This window comes from Mizuhopecten yessoensis, unplaced genomic scaffold, assembly GCF_002113885.1.
Source record: "Mizuhopecten yessoensis strain PY_sf001 unplaced genomic scaffold, ASM211388v2 scaffold201, whole genome shotgun sequence".
NCBI classification, from domain to species: Eukaryota; Metazoa; Mollusca; class Bivalvia; order Pectinida; family Pectinidae; genus Mizuhopecten; species Mizuhopecten yessoensis.
The window spans coordinates 27,881-53,529 of NW_018403428.1; the positions used below are offsets into that span (position 1 = coordinate 27,881).

The 25,649-nt window shown below is 37.6% G+C and overlaps 1 protein-coding gene across 13 annotated transcripts in view; it reads right to left on the minus strand.

The window, feature by feature from the left end:
- LOC110459909 (neuroglian-like) overlaps nt 1-25,649 on the minus strand; it is a 156,424-nt gene that overhangs the window by 24,559 nt on the left and 106,216 nt on the right. For 9 of the 13 annotated variants that reach the window (XR_002464015.1, XR_002464009.1, XM_021512540.1 and 6 more), the window contains 8 exons: nt 17,581-17,784; nt 7,549-7,634; nt 6,456-6,580; nt 5,904-6,054; nt 4,089-4,489; nt 3,583-3,714; nt 1,168-1,267; nt 357-523 (listed from right to left, as the gene is read on the minus strand). Coding sequence is in view for 11 of the 13 variants with exons in the window: in XM_021512540.1 (XP_021368215.1) it covers nt 357-523; nt 1,168-1,267; nt 3,583-3,714; nt 4,089-4,489; nt 5,904-6,054; nt 6,456-6,531 (1,027 nt within the window). In the remaining 2 variants the exon portion in view is untranslated. Of the gene's footprint in view, nt 1-356; nt 524-1,167; nt 1,268-3,582; nt 3,715-4,088; nt 4,490-5,903; nt 6,055-6,455; nt 6,581-7,548; nt 7,635-17,580; nt 17,785-17,907; nt 17,994-18,163; nt 18,181-22,838; nt 22,886-25,649 lie in introns of those variants that run through there. The other 4 variants (XM_021512727.1, XM_021513038.1, XM_021513200.1 and 1 more) reach the window with 3 other exon arrangements.

Sequence of the window (25,649 nt, forward strand, 5' to 3'; positions counted from 1 at the left end):
TGTCTTGCAGAGCTTGTTTTGACCTACAGGTCAGTAAGGGGAGACTTACACTGGACATTGAGAGAACATGTGACTTAGATGTCTTGGAGAGCTTGTTTTGACCTTCAGGACAGTAAGGGGTGACTTACACTGGACGGTGAGAGAACAAGTGACTTAGATGTCTTGGAGAGCTTGTTTTGACCTACAGGTCAGTAAGGGGTGACTTACAATGGATGGTGAGAGAACAAGTGACTTAGATGTCTTGGAGAGCTTGTTTTGACCTTCAGGTCAGTAAGGGGTGACTTACACTGGACGGTGAGAGAACATGTGACTTATATGCTCTGTTTTGACCTACAGGTCAGTATGGGGAGACTTACACTGGATGGTGAGAGAAAATGTGACCGTGATGCCCTTGGAGAGCTTGTTTTGCCCTTCACACTCGTAGTCTCCCTGGTGACTGTATTTGAGGTTTTTGATTATGAGCTCATGTCCAGTGTTTTCCATGAGACTGCCACTGTGTTTCCAGATTATCTTAGGAGTAGGACTGAAACAACCAATTGTAAGCGGTATATAACAAGTCAGATGCTACCCCAAGGGGAGAAGATACTATATTAACATCAATCTTTTTCCCCAAAAGGATATTTATCCATTATTGAATTCTGTTTGGGTAAACATGTGGTTACATGGACCTGTGGAAGAGATATTAACCTCAATCTTGACTCAATAGCACTTTTCCGGGCCAAATAACCACATATTTACTGAAATACAAGTCTGTCATTGTTACATTTGATATGAGAAAAATACAGAACTTGGTTGACAGCATATATATACAGTGTCATTGCAGTTGAAGTGACATCACATGATAATATTGAATTGCTGTTTCCAAAAATGTAGTTACGTTGAGTCAATATCTCAAATCACCGACCTTAGGTTACTAGGATCCACCCAATGAGGAAGGAATAATTGTTTTTAAATTTATATTATTAATTAATGTAAAATTTAATTAATGTAAAATTCAATCACTCGTATGTACATATACTTAATGCTTTTATATGAACTGTTTATTGGTTTAAGCCTTGTCTTACAGCTACACAGTGAGAATTTCTTTATGTGAATTACATGTGTGCCACATACATACCAGAAAGAATGAAACAAAACCATTGTTTTAGTACTTCATTGCACACTTACTTGCCGGCAAATATACACATGAACTTTGCCGTTTCACCCAGGAGTCCAGTCACTGTTCTATTGGAGTTCCACATCTTACTCACTGGAAATTTACCCATAGCTACAACAAAACAAGCAAATTCGTGGAATTTGTATCCCCCGCTTGCAGGAAATATTGTAGGTTAACATTATTGAGGTTAGGTTTAAACATGTGAGTATCGTGCTGTTGAGACATANCTAGAAATATATTTAAAAAAATAAATGAACAGCGTTTTTTTCCCAGATTTTTTGGGTGCGCAAAATATTCGAGTAGAAGCTTTTTTCCCGATTTTCAGCCTCAAAAAGTACCTGCGCAAATTACACAGGTGCGCAAATTACATGGGTTTTTACGGTAATTGTAATGGGGGACCATTACAGATGTCCCCCAAACTGCCGCCATGGTCACAAAGATGCATCAGAAAGGGATCGCATTGCCATAGTACACCTACAATACAATGTACATACTAAATTTGAGTGAAATTGAGCAATTTCTAAATTGCAACCAATCAGAATCCTCTAAGTAGTTGCTATGGCAATGGAACGTATGCGATTGAATTTGCAGTCCCCTAATACCCTATAAACCAATTTTCATCGAAATCAAACAATATCTAAATTGCTACCAATCAGAAGCCTCCGTGTGGATGCTATGGTAACGAAACTTATGCGGTTTTATTTCCAGTCCCCTATATACCCCTATATACCATTTTTCATAAAAATAACAAAATATCTAAATTTCGACCAATCAGAATCCTCTGTGTGGTTGCTATGGCAACGAAACCTACGCGGTTGAATTCGCAGTCCCCTTATACCCAAATAACAATTTTCATCAAAATCAAACAATATCTTAATTTCCGCCAAAAAGAAGCCTTTGTGTGGTTGGTATGGCAACGAAACCTATGTGGTTTTATTCGCAGTCCCCAAATATACCTATATACAAATTTTCATCAAAATCTTAACAATATCTAAATTTCAACCAATCAGAAGCCTCTGTGTGGTAGCTATGGCAACGAAACCAATGCAGTTGAATTAGCAGTTCCCTAATATCCCTATATACCAGTTTCATCAAAATCAAACAAAGTTTGAAGAAAATCGGTTAACATTTGTTATAGTTATTGCACAGAAACAAAACCCAGCAGATAATTACATTTTTCGTTACTCAAGAGGCCATAACTCCGCGAAATGGGGTCCGCTGAAAGTGGATTGAACTTGGCATTTAACCCTGTGACCAAGTTTGAAGAAAATCGATTAACATTTGTTGTAGTTATTGCACGGAAACAAAGCGTGACAGACGGACAGACAGATGGACGGACAGACAGATGGACGGACGGACGAACCCATATAAATATCCCCCGTTTCGGTGAAAGCATGGGACAATAAATTTATAGTTACATCTACAATTGATGAAGATCATGGTCAATTTTACTGCAGCCATTTCTGGTTCCCTTTACTTTGACATCCTAGTCCCAGCAGCAGTGAATGTGGACACATCGTCCTATGACCATGCACAGCTGTTGTGTAGACGAATATAAGAGCCTCGACTACACATTTAAGAATCTTGATCCTTGGGTTGACATTTTGTTTAAGTCTTATCCCCAAGGTGGGGAATGATTATTGATCTCCCACCTAAAGTACAAGTGAAGATTACATGAAACACAAGGGTTGATTGCTGCTGGTCTTCCTGTAAGTCCAATGAGTTATCTTCTGTGATTGTTTGACATGATGTCAAGGTATTGTTGACATGATGTCAAGGTATTGTTGACATGATTCCAAGGTATTTGTTGACATGATGTCAAGGTATTGTTGACATGATGTCAAGGTATTGTTGACATGATGCCAAAGTATTTTTGACATGTCAAGGTATTGTTGACATGATGCCAAGGTATTGTTGACATGATGTCAAGGTATTGTTGACATGATGCCGAGGTATTGTTGACATGATGTCAAGGTATTGTTGACATGATGTCAAGGTATTGCTGACATAATGCCAAGGTATTGTTGACATGATGTCAAAGTATTGTTGACATGATGTCAATGTATTGTTGACATGATGTCAAGGTATTGTTGACATGATGCCATGCGATTGTTATGACATGATGCCATGCGATTGTTATGACAGGGGAATCTCAATGTCTTTACCCTAGCATTAGACAGATACACATTTTCCTGAATAAAAGTGTGGATATCTCTGTGTGATGTTAGAGAAATGAAATTCCAGACAATTGAACCCCCCCAAAAAACCCAGATAAAGTTGATTTTATCATTGATGATCTTAATCTTACCACAGACATAGAAACCTGATAAAAATCGATAAATGATTCAATGTGTTTTTGAATCAATCAAATAAGAATCAATCAAATAAGAAAACAAAAGTTATTTTGAGAAGGGGAGAAAACCTACATCCTTTGGTTTGTATGATTTTGTCGTCGCCCTGAAGGAAGGATCTAAAGACACTTTTCTGCCAGGCGTTACACACGTAGGCCTCGCCATTCCTATTGTCCGATGGTATCACATTGGCAAAATGCAACTTTCCTGAGAAAAATAAACAACAAGAATTCATCACTATATTTTTAAACATTTTTATGAAATTTTAATTGAAAATTATAAAAGTTAAATGAGCTTTTATTTTTTTAAGGGAGGATTGGTATTTCTAATTTTTTTTAAAAACTCAAACTGCAAACTACTGTCTTGATTTTTATAAGAAACTCTTAATTTTTTTTGTAATTAAATGGCCTGCAATTACATGGTTTTAGGTAGATATATAGTCATTACAATGTAAAATTTATAATTTAATCCTTACCTATTCACGGAGTCAATGTTTCCAACAAATGTATCAATTTAAAGTTTATTTAAAGAGTCATTTATATAATTTGGTACAACTTGTGATCCTATTTCCTTACACTTACCAGAATAATCCATGACGACTCGGTCATCCAGCTTGATCCTTGACCCTGCACTGGACGGGTCATTGGTGTCGGTCCAGTACACTATTGCTTTGGGAATACTTAGAGGTGGACTACAAGTTAACGTCGCCGAGTTCCCCACGACAACACTCACTCTCTTCGGAACTGTCACTGAGGGAAACGGTTCATTTACGGCTTTAATCATCTGAACCTTTTTTGACAGTGATCTACCTAGTCTGTTGTATGCAGAACACTGGTATATTGCCACGTCGTAGTCTGATGTCTCATCAATTGTTAATGAACCACCCGACACTTCTGACACTATCCGTGTGATATTTGTAGTAGGTGATATATATTCTATGGCATCAAAGTCTATTTCTTTTCCATTTTTCGTCCATGTGTATCTGCAGAATAAGAAACAACATTTCAGTGTACGTAACTGGGTAAATGTTCTGACACATATCGTATCATTATACTCCTATGTGTGGCTAGACACATGTTTATCTACTAATCCCAGGATAACACTCTCAATATACATAATCCCAGGATAACACTCTCAATATACATAAGTGGTCTGCACCCTTGGATTTTGTGATGAGCCATCTTGCTGATAATCCAAGTTTACCAGTCTAGAAACTGTTACAGAATCCTGCATACCTTTGATCTCAGACCAATGCTTCCATCAACCCTTTCACACTATGTAACTTTAGTAGACTCTACCACGCATTGATCTGGATGAGTCCATTATTGTCTACAGTGCTTAAAGGGTTAATGATAAAGGTGAATCACTTTGCAGCTAAATGGTAGGATTGACTGGCTTTAATATCTGAGTGGTACTTTGATAATCTATAAAGTATATAACTATCAGCCTTGCGATTGGTCAGATTTTGATGTCAGGAACCAACCAAATTCAGCTAATCATGAATATAAGCTAATCCTAAGGTGCAGAAAAGATATGTATATGAAGGATAACTGTCTCACAACAATGTTGTTTTTCTTGCAAACAGTAACCCCCCCCCTTAATTTTAGTTTTGATATACACCTTGTAACTGTAGGGTCAGGGCACTTTCTTTGACCAGGTTAGAGTGTGTACTTACTCTGGTGCAGGCCGACCACTGGCCTGACTGGTCAAGGTGTGCACTAACTCTGGTGCAGGCCGAGCACCGGCCTGACAGGTCAGGGTTATTGTGTACTTACTCTGGTGCAGGCCGACCACTGGCCTGACTGGTTAGGGTGTGTACTTACTCTGGTGCAGGCCAACCACCGGCCTGACAGGTCAGGGTTATTGTGTACTTACTCTGGTGCAGGCCGAGCACCGGCCTGACAGGTCAGGTTTATTGTGTACTTACTCTGGTGCAGGCCGACCATTGGCCTGACAGGTCAGGGTTATTGTGTACTTACTCTGGCGCAGGTCGACCACTGGCCTGACAGGTCAGGGTTTATTGTGTACTTACTCTGGTGCAGGCCGACCATTGGCCTGACAGGTCAGGGTTATTGTGTTCTTACTCTGGTGCAGGCCGACCATTGGCCTGACAGGTCAGGGTTATTGTGTACTTACTCTGGCGCAGGTCGACCACTGGCCTGACAGGTCAGGGTTTATTGTGTACTTACTCTGGTGCAGGCCGACCATTGGCCTGACAGGTCAGGGTTATTGTGTTCTTACTCTGGTGCAGGCCGACCATTGGCCTGACAGGTCAGGGTTATTGTGTACTTACTCTGGCGCAGGTCGACCACTGGCCTGACAGGTTAGGTTAATGTGTACTTACTCTGGTGCAGGCCGACCACTGGCCTGACTGGTCAGGGTTATTGTGTACTTACTCTGGTGCAGGCCGACCACTGGCCTGACAGGTCAGGGTTATTGTGTCACCCACTTTAAAGTATACGAGGACCCGGTCGCCTTGGGTACACTCGGGGCAGTCCCGGTACGGAATGGGGCTCGGTTGCTGGATCACTTGGGGTGGACGGTCCACTTCAAGAACAAAAGTTGGCAGACGTCAGGTCATAGACAATCAACATCACATATATAATCAGTTTTGGAGACTCAATGACTATCAGCAAGCACTATTTTTCCCTCATCTTAACATCACTGGTAGAGAAACATTTAAGGTCTGCACACATGAAAGGATCGAAGACAATATAATCAAGATGCTTTTAAAAAAAATTAGGTTTCAAATGTAACCAATGTTTGTAGTCTATCGAACAAGTTAGGAATCAGTAACTCATGAAATTAATCTGATATTCGTATATTTCTAAGGTATTCATATTGCTATCATATTCGTTTCTAATAATGAGCAAACTCCTCTGCTTCTTTTCTAATTTACATATTTCTATCAATCGGTTCACCTATAGTCTGTCTGACACCACACTTACCTATTCTCTCCAGCAGAGAAGACGGAATATTTATAAATAAAAGCAATGTAGGTACGAGGTTTTGGAATGCAGCCATCTTGTTTGTCTTTGCGAAGAACAACTGATGAAGGAATGAATCTGTGTGGCTGAAAATATTAGAGAAGATTTTTGAAAATTGTAAGATTTAAAATAATTTTTGATTAACTTCATAGTTTGTGTAAAATGTGAAAAATTTGAAAGTCGTAAAAAACTATAATATTTATAAACCTTTCCCTAAATAGATTAGGGTAATTCCCCTACTATAAATAGATTTCCCCTACTATAAATAGATTTCCCCTACTATAAATAGATTTGGGTAATTCCCCTTCAATAAATAGATTTAGTTAATAAAACTGCCACACTAGAATATCTCCAATTTTTAGACGTTGAAATTGGTTTCCTACTACCACAAAAACTTCAACACCTATAGTGTTATTTATGGACTGAAAGAGTTCCAACTACAATTGTACATAATTACCTTATTTACAAAGATGTTTTAAAAATCAAAGCAATGCAAAGATTAAGGTAAATTTGTACTAACATGACATTCTTTATGACTTACTACGGAGCAGATTATACACTAGCAGCCGACAGCTATGTCGATCTAGGCTTATTTGGTCACATACGATCGAAGGTCATTTTCACCGGAATTTAGCAAGTATTTTGGCTGCAAATTTAAATCTAATAACAAGCGATTACTTCACTGATAATAAAGAAAGTTGCGTTAGTTACATTTTTTTTTATTAAACTAACTTCTTTGTAATACCATATCACTTGGACATTTAAATACGGTCATTTCCGGGTTTTGACACCTGAAATGGTCAGAAAAACACATTTTCTCTTAATGTCATGTTCCAGTTAACATCACATTTTCATCTGGCAAATCAGAAGTGATAATAAGCGAAATCTACTGTAATAGGTAATAGTACCAACAAGGATAAGTATTGCAAGCACCCAGTTTCCTGACAAACTGCATTTTCAAATATGTACAAAGGGCCCTAACTCTGTATATACTCGGCTATACGTTTTGTATGGAATTGGACAATAATTAAACAGCAAAACAAACAACACTTACTTATGACATGTTTAAACACTATCTGACTGACCGCTATAGGTCTTGTTTGGAATGTCTTCTCTTTGTCCTCTTGTGAAACATCCTACCTGAAAAGCATAAGAAATGGAATGGAATAAATCATACATTCTTTACACACAGACATACAGATATAAAGGATACCGGTATATCATGGTTTCCCATGGTATACCATAAATGTTTTACAAGTGTGGCAGGTTTTAATTGTACATAGGATTATGGTCGCATTCTAGCTTCGAGCTAGAGGGAATTTCCCGCAGTGGTAGAGCGTCCGACTGGGAACCTGGAGATCGAGGGTTCAATCTCCGGTGGAAGCACACTATTCTTTCCTGTTACAAATGGTGTCTGAGGGCAAACACATTTAAAAAGGGGGAGTAGTGAAGCAGGTTTTAATTGTATATAGGATTAAGGGCGCCTTCTAGCTTCAGCTAGAGGTAATTTCCCTTTAGCTCAGTGGTAGAGCATCCGACTAGAAATCTGGACCAATATTTTCCAAGAGTGTAAATATCAGAAAATTCTCTTGTAAGAGTGAAATATAATTTATTACATTCAATAGGAAACCATAATTTTTTCTACTAATTCCATTCATATAAACCTACAACAACAAAAATGTTACTGTGATATCCCTTTTGATATCTCTCAATGTACTGGTCTTAATGTTTCCTGTAGCAACCGCCAGATGATTGGTCAAGGACAAAATACCAGCAAAATGTCTGACAGCGTGTTTCCTTTATGATAGGGGATATCTTTAACTGATGAGGTCTATTGTATTATCTGTATGATACCTCGGTGGTTCCTAACGACTTTGAAGAGATCTATTTTATTATCTGTATGATACCTCGGTGGTTCTTAACTACTTTGAAGAGATCTATTGAATTATCTGTATGATACCTCGGTGGTTCTTAACTACTTTGAAGAGATCTATTGAATTATCTGTATGATACCTCGGTGGTTCTTAACTACTTTGAAGAGATCTATTGAATTATCTGTATGATACCTCGGTGGTTCCTAACGACTTTGAAGAGATCTATTTTATTATCTGTATGATACCTCGGTGGTTCCTAACGACTTTGAAGAGATCTATTTTATTATCTGTATGATACCTCAGTGGTTCCTAACTACTTTGAAGGGATCTATTGTATTATTTGTATGATACCTCAGTGGTTCCTAACTACTTTGAAGTGATCTATTGTATTATCTGTATGATCCCTCGGTGGTTCTTAACTACTTTGAAGAGATCTATTGAATTATCTGTATGATACCTCGGTGGTTCCTAACTACTTTGAAGAGATCTATTGTATTATCTGTATGATACCTCGGTGGTTCTTAACTACTTTATCAGTTTTATTGATCATTAACATTGACCTGTGTTTGACCTTGAGATCTGAGCGACATGAAGGTACACTGACAATCAGCCTTGCTAGTATACAACACTGCTGCCGTGGACTTACATAGGAATCGTCCTAAACAGCATTAAGTATAGCATCCTATATATTATTTACGCCAACCCACTATTACTGGTATTGATTCTGTTTGTAGCTATGACTCCCCAGAGAGTTCTGATTCCACTACACTATATAACGTAATGACTGCCAATACAAAACCTCAACCATTTATCATTTTCCACAATAATTTTTGCCAAAAGGATTTATGCACAAGCTAGACAATTATTCATGTTAGAAATTCAAACTCACCAAAAAAGTGTACCGTTTCTACGGTAACAGCATGATTTATGCAAAAGGTACACACTTCTTCATTACATGCAAACTAGTTTAATTTCCAGAGAGTCCTATATGTTAGGATTGAATAATGACATTAAAAGTTAAAACAAAATCATTCTCGTTTTTTGAGAGGTTAAGACTTCTGAGAATTAAATATTCACTGCAGGTATTAGGTATACATCCTAATGTTTATTTCCTGGAGAGGTTAACAATTAAATATTAGGTAGGGAGGATTGAACTAGCAGAATGACTATATATCCTCATTTCTTAAGTGGAAAAGATCCCTACCGGATGATTAAATATTGAGATTGGGATAAAACTACATGACAACCTGGAGATGTAATGTTATAATGCTACAACAACTACATTATATTACATTTAAGTATAGAACCCATTAGTTGAGTAACTGTTGTAAAAGTGTGGTACCCTCCATAGAGAACTCCCCACCTGATCATTCACCTCTGGCAACAATTTTGGCATAGTAGCAAAAACATATTATGCAAAAACAAGTACAGAACCTGTTAACTTAGTAACGGCATTCTGCATGCTATTTTTACCGAGGACAGTGCACACTTTTAATGCAACAGAATGGACCATTAACTGCTGGTATGACAACACTGTATTGTGTCTCAGATTGTTTGCCATGTAACCCATTTATGCTGGATGCACAATCTCAAACCCACTGTAATTGAGAAGTAATTGCTTCCCCTTGGGACACATTAGTCGGTACTACAATGATTGTGTTGAACAAGAGGACATCTGTTGAGGTAGAAAACAAAGGCCAATGAAATCCTTGAGGGATCCCAAGGGAGTTGGGCTAGAATTCGATGGTATCACTGACTCTCATCTTCTTTCTAAACTGTTACAATCAATTACAGCCCTTGCTAGCAGTCCACGATTACATGGGAATGTCTCCCATATGTTGATGGCCAGACAATCATTCAATTATTTACAATGTAGAATTTTCAATAATGACAACAGAATGCATGTAGCCAGGAGTGTGATTTACACAGTATACACTGTAACAGATATACCATTAACATCTCCTAGTCAGCCTCCATGTCTTACAATGATTGTAACTCAGTATCCTAGATGGATACACTTCCTCTGTCATTTGAGTTTAAATACATGCTCTTTCTCTTAATTTATTCACCCCTGAAATTTCATAATGAACTATTCCAACCTTTGAGTTGGAAGATTTCAAATGTGTCTTCAAGAGTGAATGAGTTAAATAAGTGTACAACACTAATCCCTGAATGTTATATCAATCTGAGTTGATATAAGCTTTGTCATTGCTTTTAACAGGATTTGTATTTGAATCCTGATTTTAATTCGTTTTACATTTCAAATATTTTGTGAAATTGTGATCGTTCCAATTGCAGTTTCAGTGTTTCCTATCACCTACATTGCAGTGCACCAATATATCAATGTGATCCTTTATCATTTGATGATTCGCTAAAATTTACCGGGGGCCGAATCCCCCCAAATAAGCACTTATTCAGTAATAGAAACATCAACAATGTTACTAGTATTCTAACAAAATATGTGATATCTTAGACGGCATTTCCCAGTGGAACGACTCTGTGTTGTACATGTGTGTATATATCTTAGACGACATTTCCCAGTGGAACGATTCTGTGTTGTACATGTGTGTACAGGACATTCTCCACAATTGGGGACTTGCTTGTTTTTTGCCCTCAACTTGGGGACACAAAAGCGATCAAAATAAATCTGCTGTACCTATTGCAATATTTGAGATCTTTATAGTTCTCTTTACTTCTAACTACATTTTGATTTCCTAGCGCCTTGCTTGGTAGAACCTCACTTTTGGCTTTAATGTTGAACATTCGCCCAGGTGATGAAGGCAATGGGTTCTTGCCCAAGGCCCGGATATATCAAAATGGCTGTCAAAAGACCACACCAGCATTCACAAAAGTTAAGAATGTATTTTTTAAAAACCTTGCAGAATAGAACATAGGTGAGACATTGACATTTAACGTGATGACTCATTTCAAAGGCAATGTAATCGAGACGCAACTCTACTATTGATTCTAGTGTTCAGCATTAAATCCGCAAGTTTATATACCATGTGTATCGATTCTACAGAGCTCAGGGTAAAACTCAATCCAAATCAAATTGAAAGACGAAGCAAAGCCAAGTGATGTTTTAACACATCGACATACATCTGATAACTGACAATGAATGTATATGTGTTATAAAATACCTCACAGCAGTAGACAGAATGTCAAATAATGAGTTTCTGGATGGTAAATCAACATTCCTGCAGGATCATACTGTGACGTTAATGGGTCATGGATCAGGGGAGAGAAGCTAGACTGCTAGGGTAAATTATGTTAACGGTACCCCTCCATAGGTCCATCTCACCAGTCTGTGGTCTGGTAATGTGTTAAACTTGTTATGTTTCTTCTCCATTTCATCCACAAAATGATTGTCCATCTGGGACCTATCCAGTGTTCATGTTTAAAAATACAGTACTAGGAACCCTTAAATACCATATTCCTCCTAAATATAGTCCCTTTAATATACACCGACTCTGGGTTCAACAAATACAGTACAAGGTACCCTTAAATACAGTATCCTTTTAAGGTGGAGTGTTCCAGTGCTGATGTTTATTTCCATTTAAGAAGAGTTCTTATTTGTATGGCATTTTTTCAGACTTGGAGTAGCTTGCCCTTTACCAAAGCAAAGAGTTAAACATGAAGTAAATACTATTTTTTCACAGACCGACCAGCATCTGAGTTTATGAACCCCAAAGACTTTTTTATTATAAAGTAGGGAGCTTTTCTACTCCACTATATGCTACATATCATGATATATATTAAGTTCAAACGTTTTTGCAATATTACTATGATTTTTTTTTCTGAAAGTCCTTACTCCCTCAATAGGCCAACCAAAAAAAGAATTATCAGGAAAATAACTTTTCAGGGCCTGTATAAAGAAGAAAAGAAGTGGAACTCTCTAACTTAACAATATTTCTTCAGGGCTGAACAAATACAGTACAGTACTCTGGTACCCTAAGGCAGTATACCTCTTAATGATCCTTTTCCCACTGCACTGGGACTTTTTGTATCTACCAGTAACCCCCCTTATTTTAGATATAACTGTAGAACATATATTTACAAGGACACTCTCGTAGACAAGTAAAGTAGTCAATGGTCCTTTTACACTCTCAACACTGTTGTTGTTGTTCACTGTTGTTGTTCACTGTTGTTGTTGTTCCCTGTTGTTGATGTTCACTGTTGTTGTTGTTCACTGTTGTTGTTGTTCACTGTTGTTGTTCACTGTTGTTGTTGTTCACTGTTGTTGTTGTTCACTGTTGTTGTTCATTGTTGTTGTTCACTGTTGTTGTTTATTGTTGTTGTTGTTCACTGTTGTTGTTCACTGTTGTTGTTGTTTATTGTTGTTGTTCACTGTTGTTGTTGTTCACTGTTGTTGTTGTTCATTGTTGTTGTTGTTCACTGTTGTTGTTGTTCATTGTTGTTGTTCACTGTTGTTGTTGTTCATTGTTGTTGTTCACTGTTGTTGTTCACTGTTGTTGTTGTTGTTCACTGTTGTTGTTGTTGTTGTTCACTGTTGTTGTTGTTGTTCACTGTTGTTGATGTTGTTCACTGTTGTTGTTGTTCACTTTTTTTTTTTTTTTTTTTTTATTAAAGTCTAGCAAGGTATGGTTTCTTTTTCAGAAATGATTTATCAAAGATGTAGTCAAGCTGGGAAAACAGTGTCCATTGCATTGTTGCAGTTTTAGGCAGTGGTACGGGGACCCTTAAACGTAGTATATACAGTACCCCTTAATAAGCATTTTCCAATAAGTTTGATTAAGTACTAGTAGTACAGTATACCTCTAAAATACACACAGTATCCCTTTAAGAAAAACTTATTCTTGGACAAAAGACCCAGCTTTCCCCTAACTTCAGTTATATACCCCTTAAAACATGTTATACTCTTAAATACCGTAATCTTATTACAGTATACCTTCTTAAATAAAGTCTATATCATTTCCGTTTTTAAGTCTGTCCCTCCTGCCCCTCAGGGCAGGCCACATCCTTTCATTATACAACATGGAGTTCCCTTGACACAGGGATGTTCCTTGCCAAATAAGGTCAAACCTCCTTCACCTATACTTAAGGACTCAAGTGTCTTCGAAATATAAATATCTATTTTCCTTTTTTTGCCCCCACCTCTGCACCCCTATCCTTCAGGGGACAACACCCTTTAGTTAAACAACTTTCAGTTTCCTTGACCCAGGGATGATCTGTAACAATTTGACATTCTGTACCTGTAGTGTTTTAAAGGAAGAAGTTGATGATTGACAGATGGACAACAGACAACATGCCACTGTGACTAAACTTGACATGATAACCTTAGTGCCTTGAGTAACTAGGAATATTAACCTTTGTTACTAGGTCAGATGTTCTCGCTTAACTAGGTCAGATGTCCATGTGTAACTCTGTCAGGTGTGTCCCTGTGAAACAAAGTCAAATATCCCTGTGTAACTAGGTCAGGTATACCTGTGTAACTAGGTCAAGTGTCCCTGTGTAACTAGGTCAGGTATACCTGTGTTACTAGGCCAGGTGTCACTGTGTATCTCGGTCAGGTATACCTGTGTTACTAGGTCAGGTGTCACTGTGTAATAAGGTCAGGTATACCTGTGTTACTGGGTCAGATGTCACTGTGTTACTAGGTCAGATGTCCCTGTGTAACTGGATCAGTTGTTCTTGTGTAACTAGGTCAAATATACCTGTGTTACTAGGTCAGGTGTCACTGTGTAACTAGGTCAGATGTCACTATGTTACTAGGTCAGATGTCCTTGTGTTACTGAATCAGATGTCCTTGTGTAACTAGGTCAGGTATACCTGTGTAACTAGGTCAGGTATACCTGTGTTACTAGGTCAGGTGTCACTGTGTTACTAGGTCAGATATACCTGTGTAACGAAGTCAGATGTCCCTGTGTAACTAGGTCAGGTATACCTGTGTTATTAGGTCAGATGTCCCTGTGTAGCTGGATCAGATGTCCCTGTGTTACTAGGTCAGGTGTCACTGTGTAACTAGGTCAGGAAACCTGTGTTACTAGGTCAGGTGTCACTGTGTTTCTAGGTCAGACGTCCATGTGTAACTGGATCAGATGCCCCTGTGTTACTAGGTCAGGTGTCACTGTGTTTCTAGGTCAGGTAACCTGTGTTACTAGGTCAGGTGTCACTGTGTTTCTAGGTCAGGTAACCTGTGTTACTAGGTCAGGTGTCACTGTGTTTCTAGGTTAGACGTCCATGTGTAACTGGATCAGATGCCCCTGTGTTTCTAGGTCAGGTGTACCTGTGTTACTAGAACAGGTGTCTCAGTGTAACTAAAATAGGTAAAAGAAAACAAGAAACTATGTGTAGTCTATAAAAAAATCAGTTAATAGCTCTTACACCCCGGAAACTATAAATGACATTACACACGGTCTACTTTAATTATCACAAGATATAACATCGAAGGGAGGAACATATGCTACCTACTGATATAACAGTTTACATAGCTGGGGGCATCACTACTACCTACCTGTCAGGTAGGGCTACATCTTCTACAATCAGTAATACAAAGTAATGCCTAGCGGAGCATCATTTTATGTGTTCTACCATAGCGCAAGTTCAAATGATACCATCTAACACTCTGATAAACTGTTAAAAGTGAACAGATAAGGCACAAAAATCGCAACATTTCAGCAGCTACAAACTCCTAAACTTAAGTGGTGAAAATTACCAAACGTTTGTAAAACATTTAAAATTTCTATTTTGTAATAAATCATTCTTTATGTATCAAGTGTGCTACATTAAACTTTGATGGAGTTCGTAATGTAAACAAAAATGGAAAGATGTTATTTTAGAAGCTGAAAATTAATTGTAGGGATTTCACTGTTTCTGAGAACTAAGAAATTCCCTGTAAATACTCATCAGATACATCAGAGAACTCCATGACCCGAGATTAGCTTGTAAATCTCCTCCATTATGGAGGCCAAACCTTTTATTTTGCAAAACATTTTTTAAGGTGAGCGATAAAGCTTTCTCCATCATAAATTCACCACAGTAACTTTTAAACACTGCACTAAACAATGGCTACAACTGCACTCCTAGTCACCAGTTCTGTTGCAAATTACGGAAAAAGAATAAATTTTCATAGATGATTTTCCAGATTACTAAACAAGAGGCCCATGGGCCTTAACGGTCACCTGACATTCGATTCAAATTAGGACGGTCATCCAGGGGCCAATTCATACTTTTCGTCGGTCCGAGTGACCTTGCTGCATCGTCCATTAATTTTTCCTTGTGAACACAATAACTTCAGTAAATATGAACCGATTTTGATGAAACTTTGTCTGCAGCTTTGTATCAATGAGATCTTGGATGAGTTTGAATACCGGACCAATTTGACCATAACTTACATAGTTATTCCCCTTGGTAATTATATTATTGTTGGACCCTGTGAACATGATAACTGAAATAAATGAGTGTGACTGTTTTGAACAAACTTGGTAACTGTATGTCTTCTGTTCTTGGTAAAAAGAAACAAGTAAAAGCGTAAATCAATGATTTATTAAATAAGGCACAAAATTTTAATAGCACCTTGTTAGTAGCAAAAATGCATCATGAATGAAAAAAAAAGTGTACCACATGAATTTACATCTATTCTTGTGTATATATAATGTCAATCAACATCACAGGGACAAATATAAAATATAATGATAAAGGGCAATAACTCTGCAGGTTACCGTCAAATAATTACCGGACAAAGTTTCATTGAACTAGCCCCGTCAACATTTATTCAAGTTATCGTGTTTACAAGGTCCAATAATAATATTATTACAAAGGGCAATAACACTGTAAGTTACTGTCAAATAATTCCCAGTTTCAAACTCATTCGAGATCTTATTGATATAAGGCTACATACAGAGTTTCATCAAACTTGGTTGATATTTACTCAAGTTATCGTGAACACAAGGTCCAATACAAAATAGTGTAATAATATTATTACAAAGGGTAATAACTCTGTAAGTGACTGTCAAATAATTCCCATTTTCCAACCCATCCGAGATCTTAATGATATAAGGCTGCATACAAAGTTTCATCAAACTTGGTTGATAATTACTTTAGTTATCATGTTCACAAGGTCCAATAATAATATTATTACAAAGGGCAATAACTCTGTAAGTTACTGTCGAATAATTTCCATTTAGAGTCCGGGATCTTTTTGATATATGGCTGCATACAAAGGTTCATCAAACTCGGTTAACATTTACTCAAGTTCTCGTGTTCACAAGGTCCAATAATAATATTATTACTAAGGGCAATAACTCTGTAAGTGTCTGTCCAATAATTCGTATTTTTGGACTCGTCCAAGATCTTATTAATATATGGCTGTATACAAAGTTTCATCAAAATCAGTTAACATTTACTGAAGTTATCGTGTTCACAAGGAAAAGTTAACGCACGACGCATGCCGCACGATGACGGACGACGACGGACAAAAGGCTATCAATAGGTTACCATGACCTATGGTCAGGTAACCTCAAAAATCTCAATTGGGTTGTTCCCTCAATATTAGACCTGTTGCAATGTGAGAGGTTTTAATGCACTTGTTATAATTTATGTACATGACCTCAATTTCTCTCAGGGTTCAATGCACTTTCTGTATCCAACTTACCCCCAGTGTATAGAGTTGGAGCAAAACAAGATTGTGTTTCTTTTTAATAGATTTCAACCATAAAAATCTTATTCCTAAACATCTTATGATGCATATTTCAAACTTAAATTAGCATATTTAAAGGACAACAAACAACAAATGTATTGTCAAATGATGAAACGAGATACTTGAAGCTGTTAACGTCAAGTTATTGGCTGAATCTGATATGGACATCGCAACAAACATCAGTATGTCAGTATAACAACAAACATTTACTCGGTTAAAGTTAGAATGCAAATTAGCTTGTCTATTCATCTCCAAAACACAATATGTGATATATGTTTATGCATGGCAGAGGAGTGTGGTGTGTATTAGTGTGTGTGTGTAATTTAGGGGGGGGGGGGCCTGTATTTCTTGCAGGTTTGTGTAGTTATTGACCAATGAAAAATGTTGTTACATTTTTAATACAGATGAGGTAAAATGGGCTTTATACCATGGTAATGTTGCCTCTATATGGGGATATGAAGTCCAATTATTGCAGTTCATCAACATTATCTACCAAAGTCAGACCAGACCAACATGCATGCTATCTAGTAATAAAACTTATTGATACACCTACCTGTAGGTATAAAATCCCCTGATTGGTTGATGATTTTGTTCCCAGATCCAGGTAAACAATTAGTATCCACAGAACTAAGCACACATCAATCCACAGATAGGTTAATAATTAAAGTACAACTCCAGGAATCAACAGGCTATTCACATAATCCGTGCGGGAGATTGACCGCTTAGCTGCTGGTCACTTGGAATCAGCATACAGGATCTGTAACAACAAATAAGAGTATAAATTAACTTATCAGTTTTATAGGCTATAATCTGAAATAAAGTGGATTATAATAAATGATCAGATCGACAATAAGAAGTAAATACGCTGTAATCCACATACATAAAGGATTGTAGACAACTAAACAGAGTAAGTCATCTTAACACGTGTAACAGGAAATAGAGTAGTGTGCTTCCACCGGGGATCAAACCCGCGACCCATAGGTTCCTAGTCGGATACTCTACCACAGAGTTAAAGGGAAATTCCCACTACAGCGAAGCTAGAAGGCATCTGTAATCCTGTGTACAAAATCTGCCACATAGCTGTCTGTATTTAAAACCAGTGTGACAAGGTATCAAGCAATCTGCCATTGGAATACCATTTAAGCCATCTTCCAAACTGCAGGAACTCTACCTCAAGACAAAGTTGTATACTAGGTATATTTATAGGTCGCCCTGGTTTATAGACATGTATTGGAGTACCCTTGGGACTATAATGTCACAGATATCCCAGATCACAGACTGACTTTATTTTTAGTCTCAATCAGTACTTGACTTTTGTAAAAATCTGTAAGTGGTCGTCTGGCCAATACTGCAGACTTTAAGAGGAAGGTCAAGAGGACATCTCAAGTAGGTATTGATAAACATCATTCCTCTACTTATACATACATACATACACAATATATACGTGTATGTGTGTGTCAAACTGACGCAGGCTCCATGTCAATTATGTCATATTCCTGAAACTATGGTTAGTGTTTTCCAGTAATTCATAAATTTTTCTGAATCATTATCTATTGGACCTGAATCAGGTATTGTTGAAACATTTCAGTATGATATGCTTGAAATAATTTTACATATAAAGTAAAATACATTATTACTTACAATGAAAGTAATTTTACATTTACTCAACAAGCTGAACCAACGTCGACACTACATGAAAGTATGAAAACATAACAATAGCACATTTCTATGGGAAGAATGCACAGCTAAGTATAGCTGAAGTCAGTGATACAGGTCATCTTACCAGAGATCAATCATTGCTTCATTACCTTATTAGTGACCATAGGTCAATCAACTTCCCTACTGTGGCAACCAGATTTTAGTCATTACAATACTGAATCTTAGTGACCAGAAACCAAGAAACATCCAATTTTGTGACTTAGGGTCAATCAGCTTTTCTTCTTTAGGGGTAAGAGGTCACATTCCCCTCCTTAGATACCAAAGTCAATCATTTGACCTCATCTTGGTGACCACAGGTCATTTGATTTAATGAAATGAGGTGAAACAGCTTTTCCGTTTTACTGATCAGAGGCCAACCAATTTCCCCCCTTTGGAACTGCTACAATTAAACCCAGGTGACTATACCTTACCATCCCTATCATACAGTAATTTCTGATCAGAAGGCCAGAAAAGTGAGATATTTAGCCTGATCAAGGACGTTTTACGGGAACCATTTAGCTGGCCAGTAAATTGCAAATAAACAAATAAATGAACCAGTTTTCACAGGGACATCACCCACATGATTCCCAGGATCGTAGGCCGATCAGGAAGCCAGTACTTTCAAGGAGGCAACCAGGCACCAATTAATGAACTGATTCATTTCTACACCAATGTCCATCAATTCCTTTCTGACGATCTTGCGTAATTATGCATGAAGTTATGGTAGGACTGTGATAAGATGTACTGGCGCCACGTCTCCCCGTGGCCTTATAGTGAAATCTATCACACCCCGCAAACACTGGTGCGGCTCACCATTACCACCTCTTATATTAATGACCATCTCGACATTTTATATGTTGTTTTAATCTCGCCGCCTCGTTTACTACTAGCTATATAGGGGTCTACGGCAGTCGTAAATCTCCAGTTAAACAATAACTTGGGTCATTAATAATAAACAAAAAAATTGAGACACAGGAGAATAATCTGATCTTTTGTCATTAATTTGTTTGAAACTGCAAAATAATCTCAAATATCTAAGAATAAAATGCTGTAACTGCAAAAATTATCCAATATCTGATTGGAGGTCAACCAAGTGAAGTGCCCCACCATCTGGTGGTTAGAGATCAACCATTTTCATTTCCATTTTTTTGTGGTTTGAGAGAGTTCAGAAACCAGAAACAAAGCCTGCATCTGCCTACTGTGGCAGTATCAGAGTCTCTGTGTTTCTACAATCACAACCTTGTGATAGCTGATATCTTTTTGCTGCCATCTGACATTTTGTTCTCTATCATAACCATTGCATCTTGATAAGAGGATCACAGCCCCATGGCACAGCAGCTTTTGATGGTCTGTGACTACTGTCCACCAGCTATAGTAAAACAGCTCTACAGAATGCTGCACGCTCTCATCAACCATTTACACTCACAACAGAGCATGCTCACCAATCGTACACTCAAACTCACAATAGATCAAGCTCACCAATCGTACACTCAAACTCACAATATATCAAGCTCACCAATCATACACTCAAACACGCAATTGATCAAGCTCACCAATCGTACACTCAAAACTCACAATTGATCAAGCTCACCAATCGTACACTCAAAACTCACAATTGATCAAGCTCACCAATCATACACTCAAAACTCACAATTGATCAAGCTCACCAATCGTACACTCAAAACTCACAATTGATCAAGCTCACCAATCGTACACTCAAAACTCACAATTGATCAAGTTAACCAATCGTACACTCAAAACTCACAATTGATCAAGTTAACCAATCATACACTCAAAACTCACAATTGATCAAGTTAACCAATCATACACTCAAAACTCACAATTGATCAAGTTAACCAATCATACACTCAAAACTCACAATTGATCAAGTTAACCAATCATACACTCAAAACTCACAATTGATCAAGTTAACCAATCATACACTCAAAACTCACAACATATCAAGCTCACCAACCATACACTCAAGCTCACCAACCATACACTCAAGCTCACCAACCATACACTCAGGCTCACCAACCATACATTTATTCCTAAAACAGAGCAAGCTCATCTCCCATGTATACGACATAGCCCATCATTTTAACTCAAAATATAACAATTAAGCTACCAACTACTTATACTACAAAATAGCAAGTTGACACCATATATCTCAATGTAGCAAGTTATTTCTTCCAAAAATGTAACAGAATATATTTCTTCTTCTCAAATTGCATTTAATTTACAGAAAGGAAGTAAAATAACTCATCCTCAAAACTATATCAAATTCAGAAATATTCCTTTCAGAAAACATTGGTGTAGACTTTGTCCAATGTCCAAACCAGCTGATTTGTTTGACACCTTGTGTTTGTGGTATAAACCTTGTGTTTGTGGTATAGACCTTGTGTTTGTGGTATAGATCTTGTGTTTGTGGTATAAACCTTGTGTTTGTGGTATAGACCTTGTGTTTGTGGTATAGATCTTGTGTTTGTGGTATAGATCTTGTTTTTGTGGTATAGACCTTGTGTTTGTGGTATAAACCTTGTGTTTGTGGTATAGACCTTGTGTTTGTGGTATAGACCTTGCGTTTGTGGTATAGACCTTGCATTTGTGGTATAGACCTTGCATTTGTGGTATAGATCTTGCATTTGTGGTATAGATCTTGTGTTTGTGGTATAGACCTTCCGTTTGTGGTATAGACGGGATGATTGTATACAGGCTGCTCATTACTGACCAACGTCTGGCAGCAACTCAAGTACCTTGTTTGTAATGGTCTGTGTTCTCTAACAGTAGGGGGCTATAGTCTTGTATTACTGGCTAGCAGCTGCTGCAGCAGTACATCTAAGGTATAGCACACACCTTGCTGATGAGGAGGATGGCTGTGATGCTCCTCCAGAAAAGATACATCCTATGGTGACACAGGATATATACTATTTCCAGGTGAATTGACTTAGTTCTATTAAACCTGTCTCTCTTGTCAGTGAATGATTCTGACTTATTGTAACATCTTATCTGGATTATATATCAATATGTACTGTTAAACCTTGTTATACTGCCACCGTTTGTCTATAGAAAATGTTGGCATTATAAAGGAGTTTGGCTATAAATTAAGGGAAACTTATAAAGGAAAAGAGCTATTGGAATATGGTGGCAGTAACTAAGGTGATACATACATGGTCATTATTTTTCAAGAGTATAATTAAATACATATGATAGCAAAACTTACCCTTAAGGCCTTGACTCATTCGCCCCAGAAAGTTCATAATGAAATATTCCAACCTTTGAATTGGGAGAATTAAAATGTGTCTTCAGGGGTGAATGAGTTAACATAGTGCCCTCATATACTGGCCAACACAGATTTTTTTTCTCCATTTTTTAAGTCAAGGAAGTTCTATTGTGGCCAACAGAGAATTATTGTAACTCTATTACATAACTCTGTAGGAAATAAAACGTAACATTAAACCACGGCTATATATAAATACTTATTCAGTCTCCTCATTGGTGACTAGCTTTTCTATCTCCAGGATACAAGAGTTCCAGTAAACCCACCACAGACATATATATAAATAATACTAATCTAATTTCCTCATTGGTATCTTTTCTATCTCCCAGACACAAGAGTTACAGCGATACACCAGAACATCTGTCCAACAATACAATGTGTTACTACCATCCCTGGTTACAAATATCACAGCGATCTCGTGGGCTCTAACCAGATTTAACACTAATAGTTTAACTTCAGTCAATCCTTTTTTGTGATACTGACTAAAACATCACAATTTTGAACAGAATCATTTTATTAGACAAGAGAGTGCCTATAAATGTCAGAAAATCTGACATCTCAATTTTAAACAATTAACAGGAGGTCCATTCATCTGTAGATAAGAAATAAAATATTCAGCATCCTGTCTCATTGCCAGGATAAACGGAATATAAAACGGTGATGACTCGACTCCCATCTGTGCCTCTGTAACATTTGACTGTTTATTATCACTTAATTCTGTTCACAAAAACATAAAAGGCTAACAGTGTGCATGGTAAACAGAGCAAATTAAATTAAATGTTAACACAGAGAAAAAAATCTAATTACAAGAAAATATATGTTTTGTTTCTCACCTTGAAAAGCTGGTGGGAGGCCTCAGTATTTTCTTTCTCTCACAACACTGAAGAACAAAACCCTACAATATCTGTTAACCTTCCAAGTACATATTTTAAAATAAAATGATTAGAGAAATAGAAATGTCACATTTATCCACTATTTCTATTAACCAAGATATTACGGCAGCTTTGTATCACAACTTCAGAGTCAATCAAATTCATGCCTCAGGATGAATTAGCTTTTAACCCGTCGTGATTTTTAATGATATTTTTTTATTTTCTGAATATTTCATCTCTCGTCAGTAGAAAAATATCCAGAAAATTCATCATTATAAAGACGTTAAAAACATTTATAGAAATCCTTTATTGTAACGGCTAATATATCTCTACAGTAGATCTCTACAGTAGCATACATAGTGACTATTATCAACTTATTGTGATTATCGTAGCGTACATCGTGACCACTCTACCATACATTCAAATGACAGATGCTTAAGTTCAACGCCCTCAAGTGAAACTGGAATAAATCTTAACATTTAATGCATCACCATCTGTCCCGTAATTTACATAAGTACTAACACTGGTGGACCCTTACCGTGTATTTTTTTCATTTTTTCGTNAGATACAGTGATTATCTCCCTTAATGACAAGTGTGCGTGTCCTCAGCGGGCCAGTCTCCATTAGTAGTCCCTGTACAGTCCCCCACACAAATCAATATACATCTAGTCATGAATTCTAACAGAAAGGCATTACATCTAGCAGTAGTGTGAGCTCTTCCTTTCAGTAGTAGGTCATTATGTTTTTTAAATGACATTCCTGTTTTGTTCTCACAAAAATGTTCATCAATCCATGTGTTTTACAGTTTTTTCAGTGATGCTTCCCTATTATCTTGTTTTCAAAACATGTATTTCGAAAATACAACGACAAGATCAGGCTATACATACAGAACTTGTATTATTCCCTTTAACAGGGGATTAGTACCATTCTATTTCTTGTTGGTTATCAAACATGTATTTTGAAAATACAATAAATTATATGTCCCAGCCACCAATACTGGGTGGTTGGGTGGCACAGTGGATAGCACACTCGCCTTTCACCAAGGCCGGGGTTCAATTCCCCGATTGGAGGTGAAAAGGTATGGGGTCACCTGCCCGACCATGACCACGTGGGTTTTCCCCAGGTAATCTGGTTTACTCCAACATTAAGACATTAAGACTCCCCACACTAACATCCGGGCCGACAAGAGGGATTAATATAAGTTGAAATAACTTGTTTCATAATTGTTGTAAATAAACAAAGTTCATATCTATATATACCAATACAGAACTTGCACTTAGCGATTTAACAGTGACCTCAGTACCAATCTGTAGATATGGTAAGTGCTGGAAACCTCCATCACCTCAAATCACCTTACAACTCCCTACTAACAATCACCCTAGGGTGCCACACTGGGTTGGAGGACGCCCTATTTCACACAGCACATGAAATCAAAGAAACCCTGTCTGTCACTGTGAACCTCAAATTAACTTAAATCATTTCTAATTTATAGGATTCTTACACATCTCAAAGAAGAATTCTGCCATTTTCTTCTTGAAGGTAAATCAGCAAAGAAAACTGTGAAATAAAATTTAATAATAAATAGTTTTTTTAGTCTTTTTTTTTAAAGAGATGATTATCTGTTGGGAGTCTAGGCACAAGCATGATAAACATCTTGGCTTTTCTTTTGATCTTGGAAATTTTTGAGAAACACATGTCTTTTAAATGTTGTGCTGATCAGCAATTAAATGTTAATCCACTTGAAAACTACAAGTAATTTTAGAGAAAGTATTACACTTGTTTCTTTCTATATTTCCAGCAACAGGAGAATTAAGATCTTAACAGGGTAGGATTTGAACAGACACCCTGTGACTATCACCAATGGTATCCCATTACTGCAAGTTTGTTGATTTAGTTTAAACCTACAACAGCTTCTGAAAAAATCCTCAGCCATCGTTCACTTTTCTACATCAGATCATAATTTTTCAGTAGTGTGTGAATGTAGTAAGTAACAATGTCTTTGTAAAGAAAATCTTGTACCTGATAATTCCTGAAAATCCTCTGTTTCCTGGTTAAAAACTATCAAAGGCATCAAACCAAATTCACCCCTATGTAACTTTAGTAGACTCTACCATGCATTGATATGGATGAGTCCATTATGGTCTACAGTGGTGAAAGGGTTAAATCTTGATTTGAGCCACAGCCTTTCCTGTAATATTAATAATTGTATGCCAATATGACCCATAAATAAATGCCCCAGTATTAGGATTGATTGTAAAGGTTACATACGGCCAGACACACTACGAAGCTCCCTGAGAAGCACTAGATCATAACAAGGGACGGAGGCTCCCTGAGTCGCACTAGATCATTACAAGGGACGGAGGCTCCCTGAGTCGCACTAGATCATAACAAGGGACGGAGGCTCCCTATGTTGCACTAGATCATTACAAGGGACGGAGGCTCCCTGAGTCGCACTAAATCATTACAAGGGACGGAGGCTCCCTGAGCCGCACTAGATCATTACAAGGGACGGAGGCTCCCTGAGTCGCACTAGATCATTACAAGGGACGGAGGCTCCCTGAGTCGCACTAGATCATTACAAGGGACGGAGGCTCCCTGAGTCGCACTAGATCATTACAAGGGACGGAGGCTCCCTGAGTCGCACTAGATCATTACAAGGGACGGAGGCTCCCTGAGTCGCACTAGATCATTACAAGGGACGGAGGCTCCCTGAGCCGCACTAGATCATTACAAGGGACGGAGGCTCCCTGAGTCGCACTAAATCATTACAAG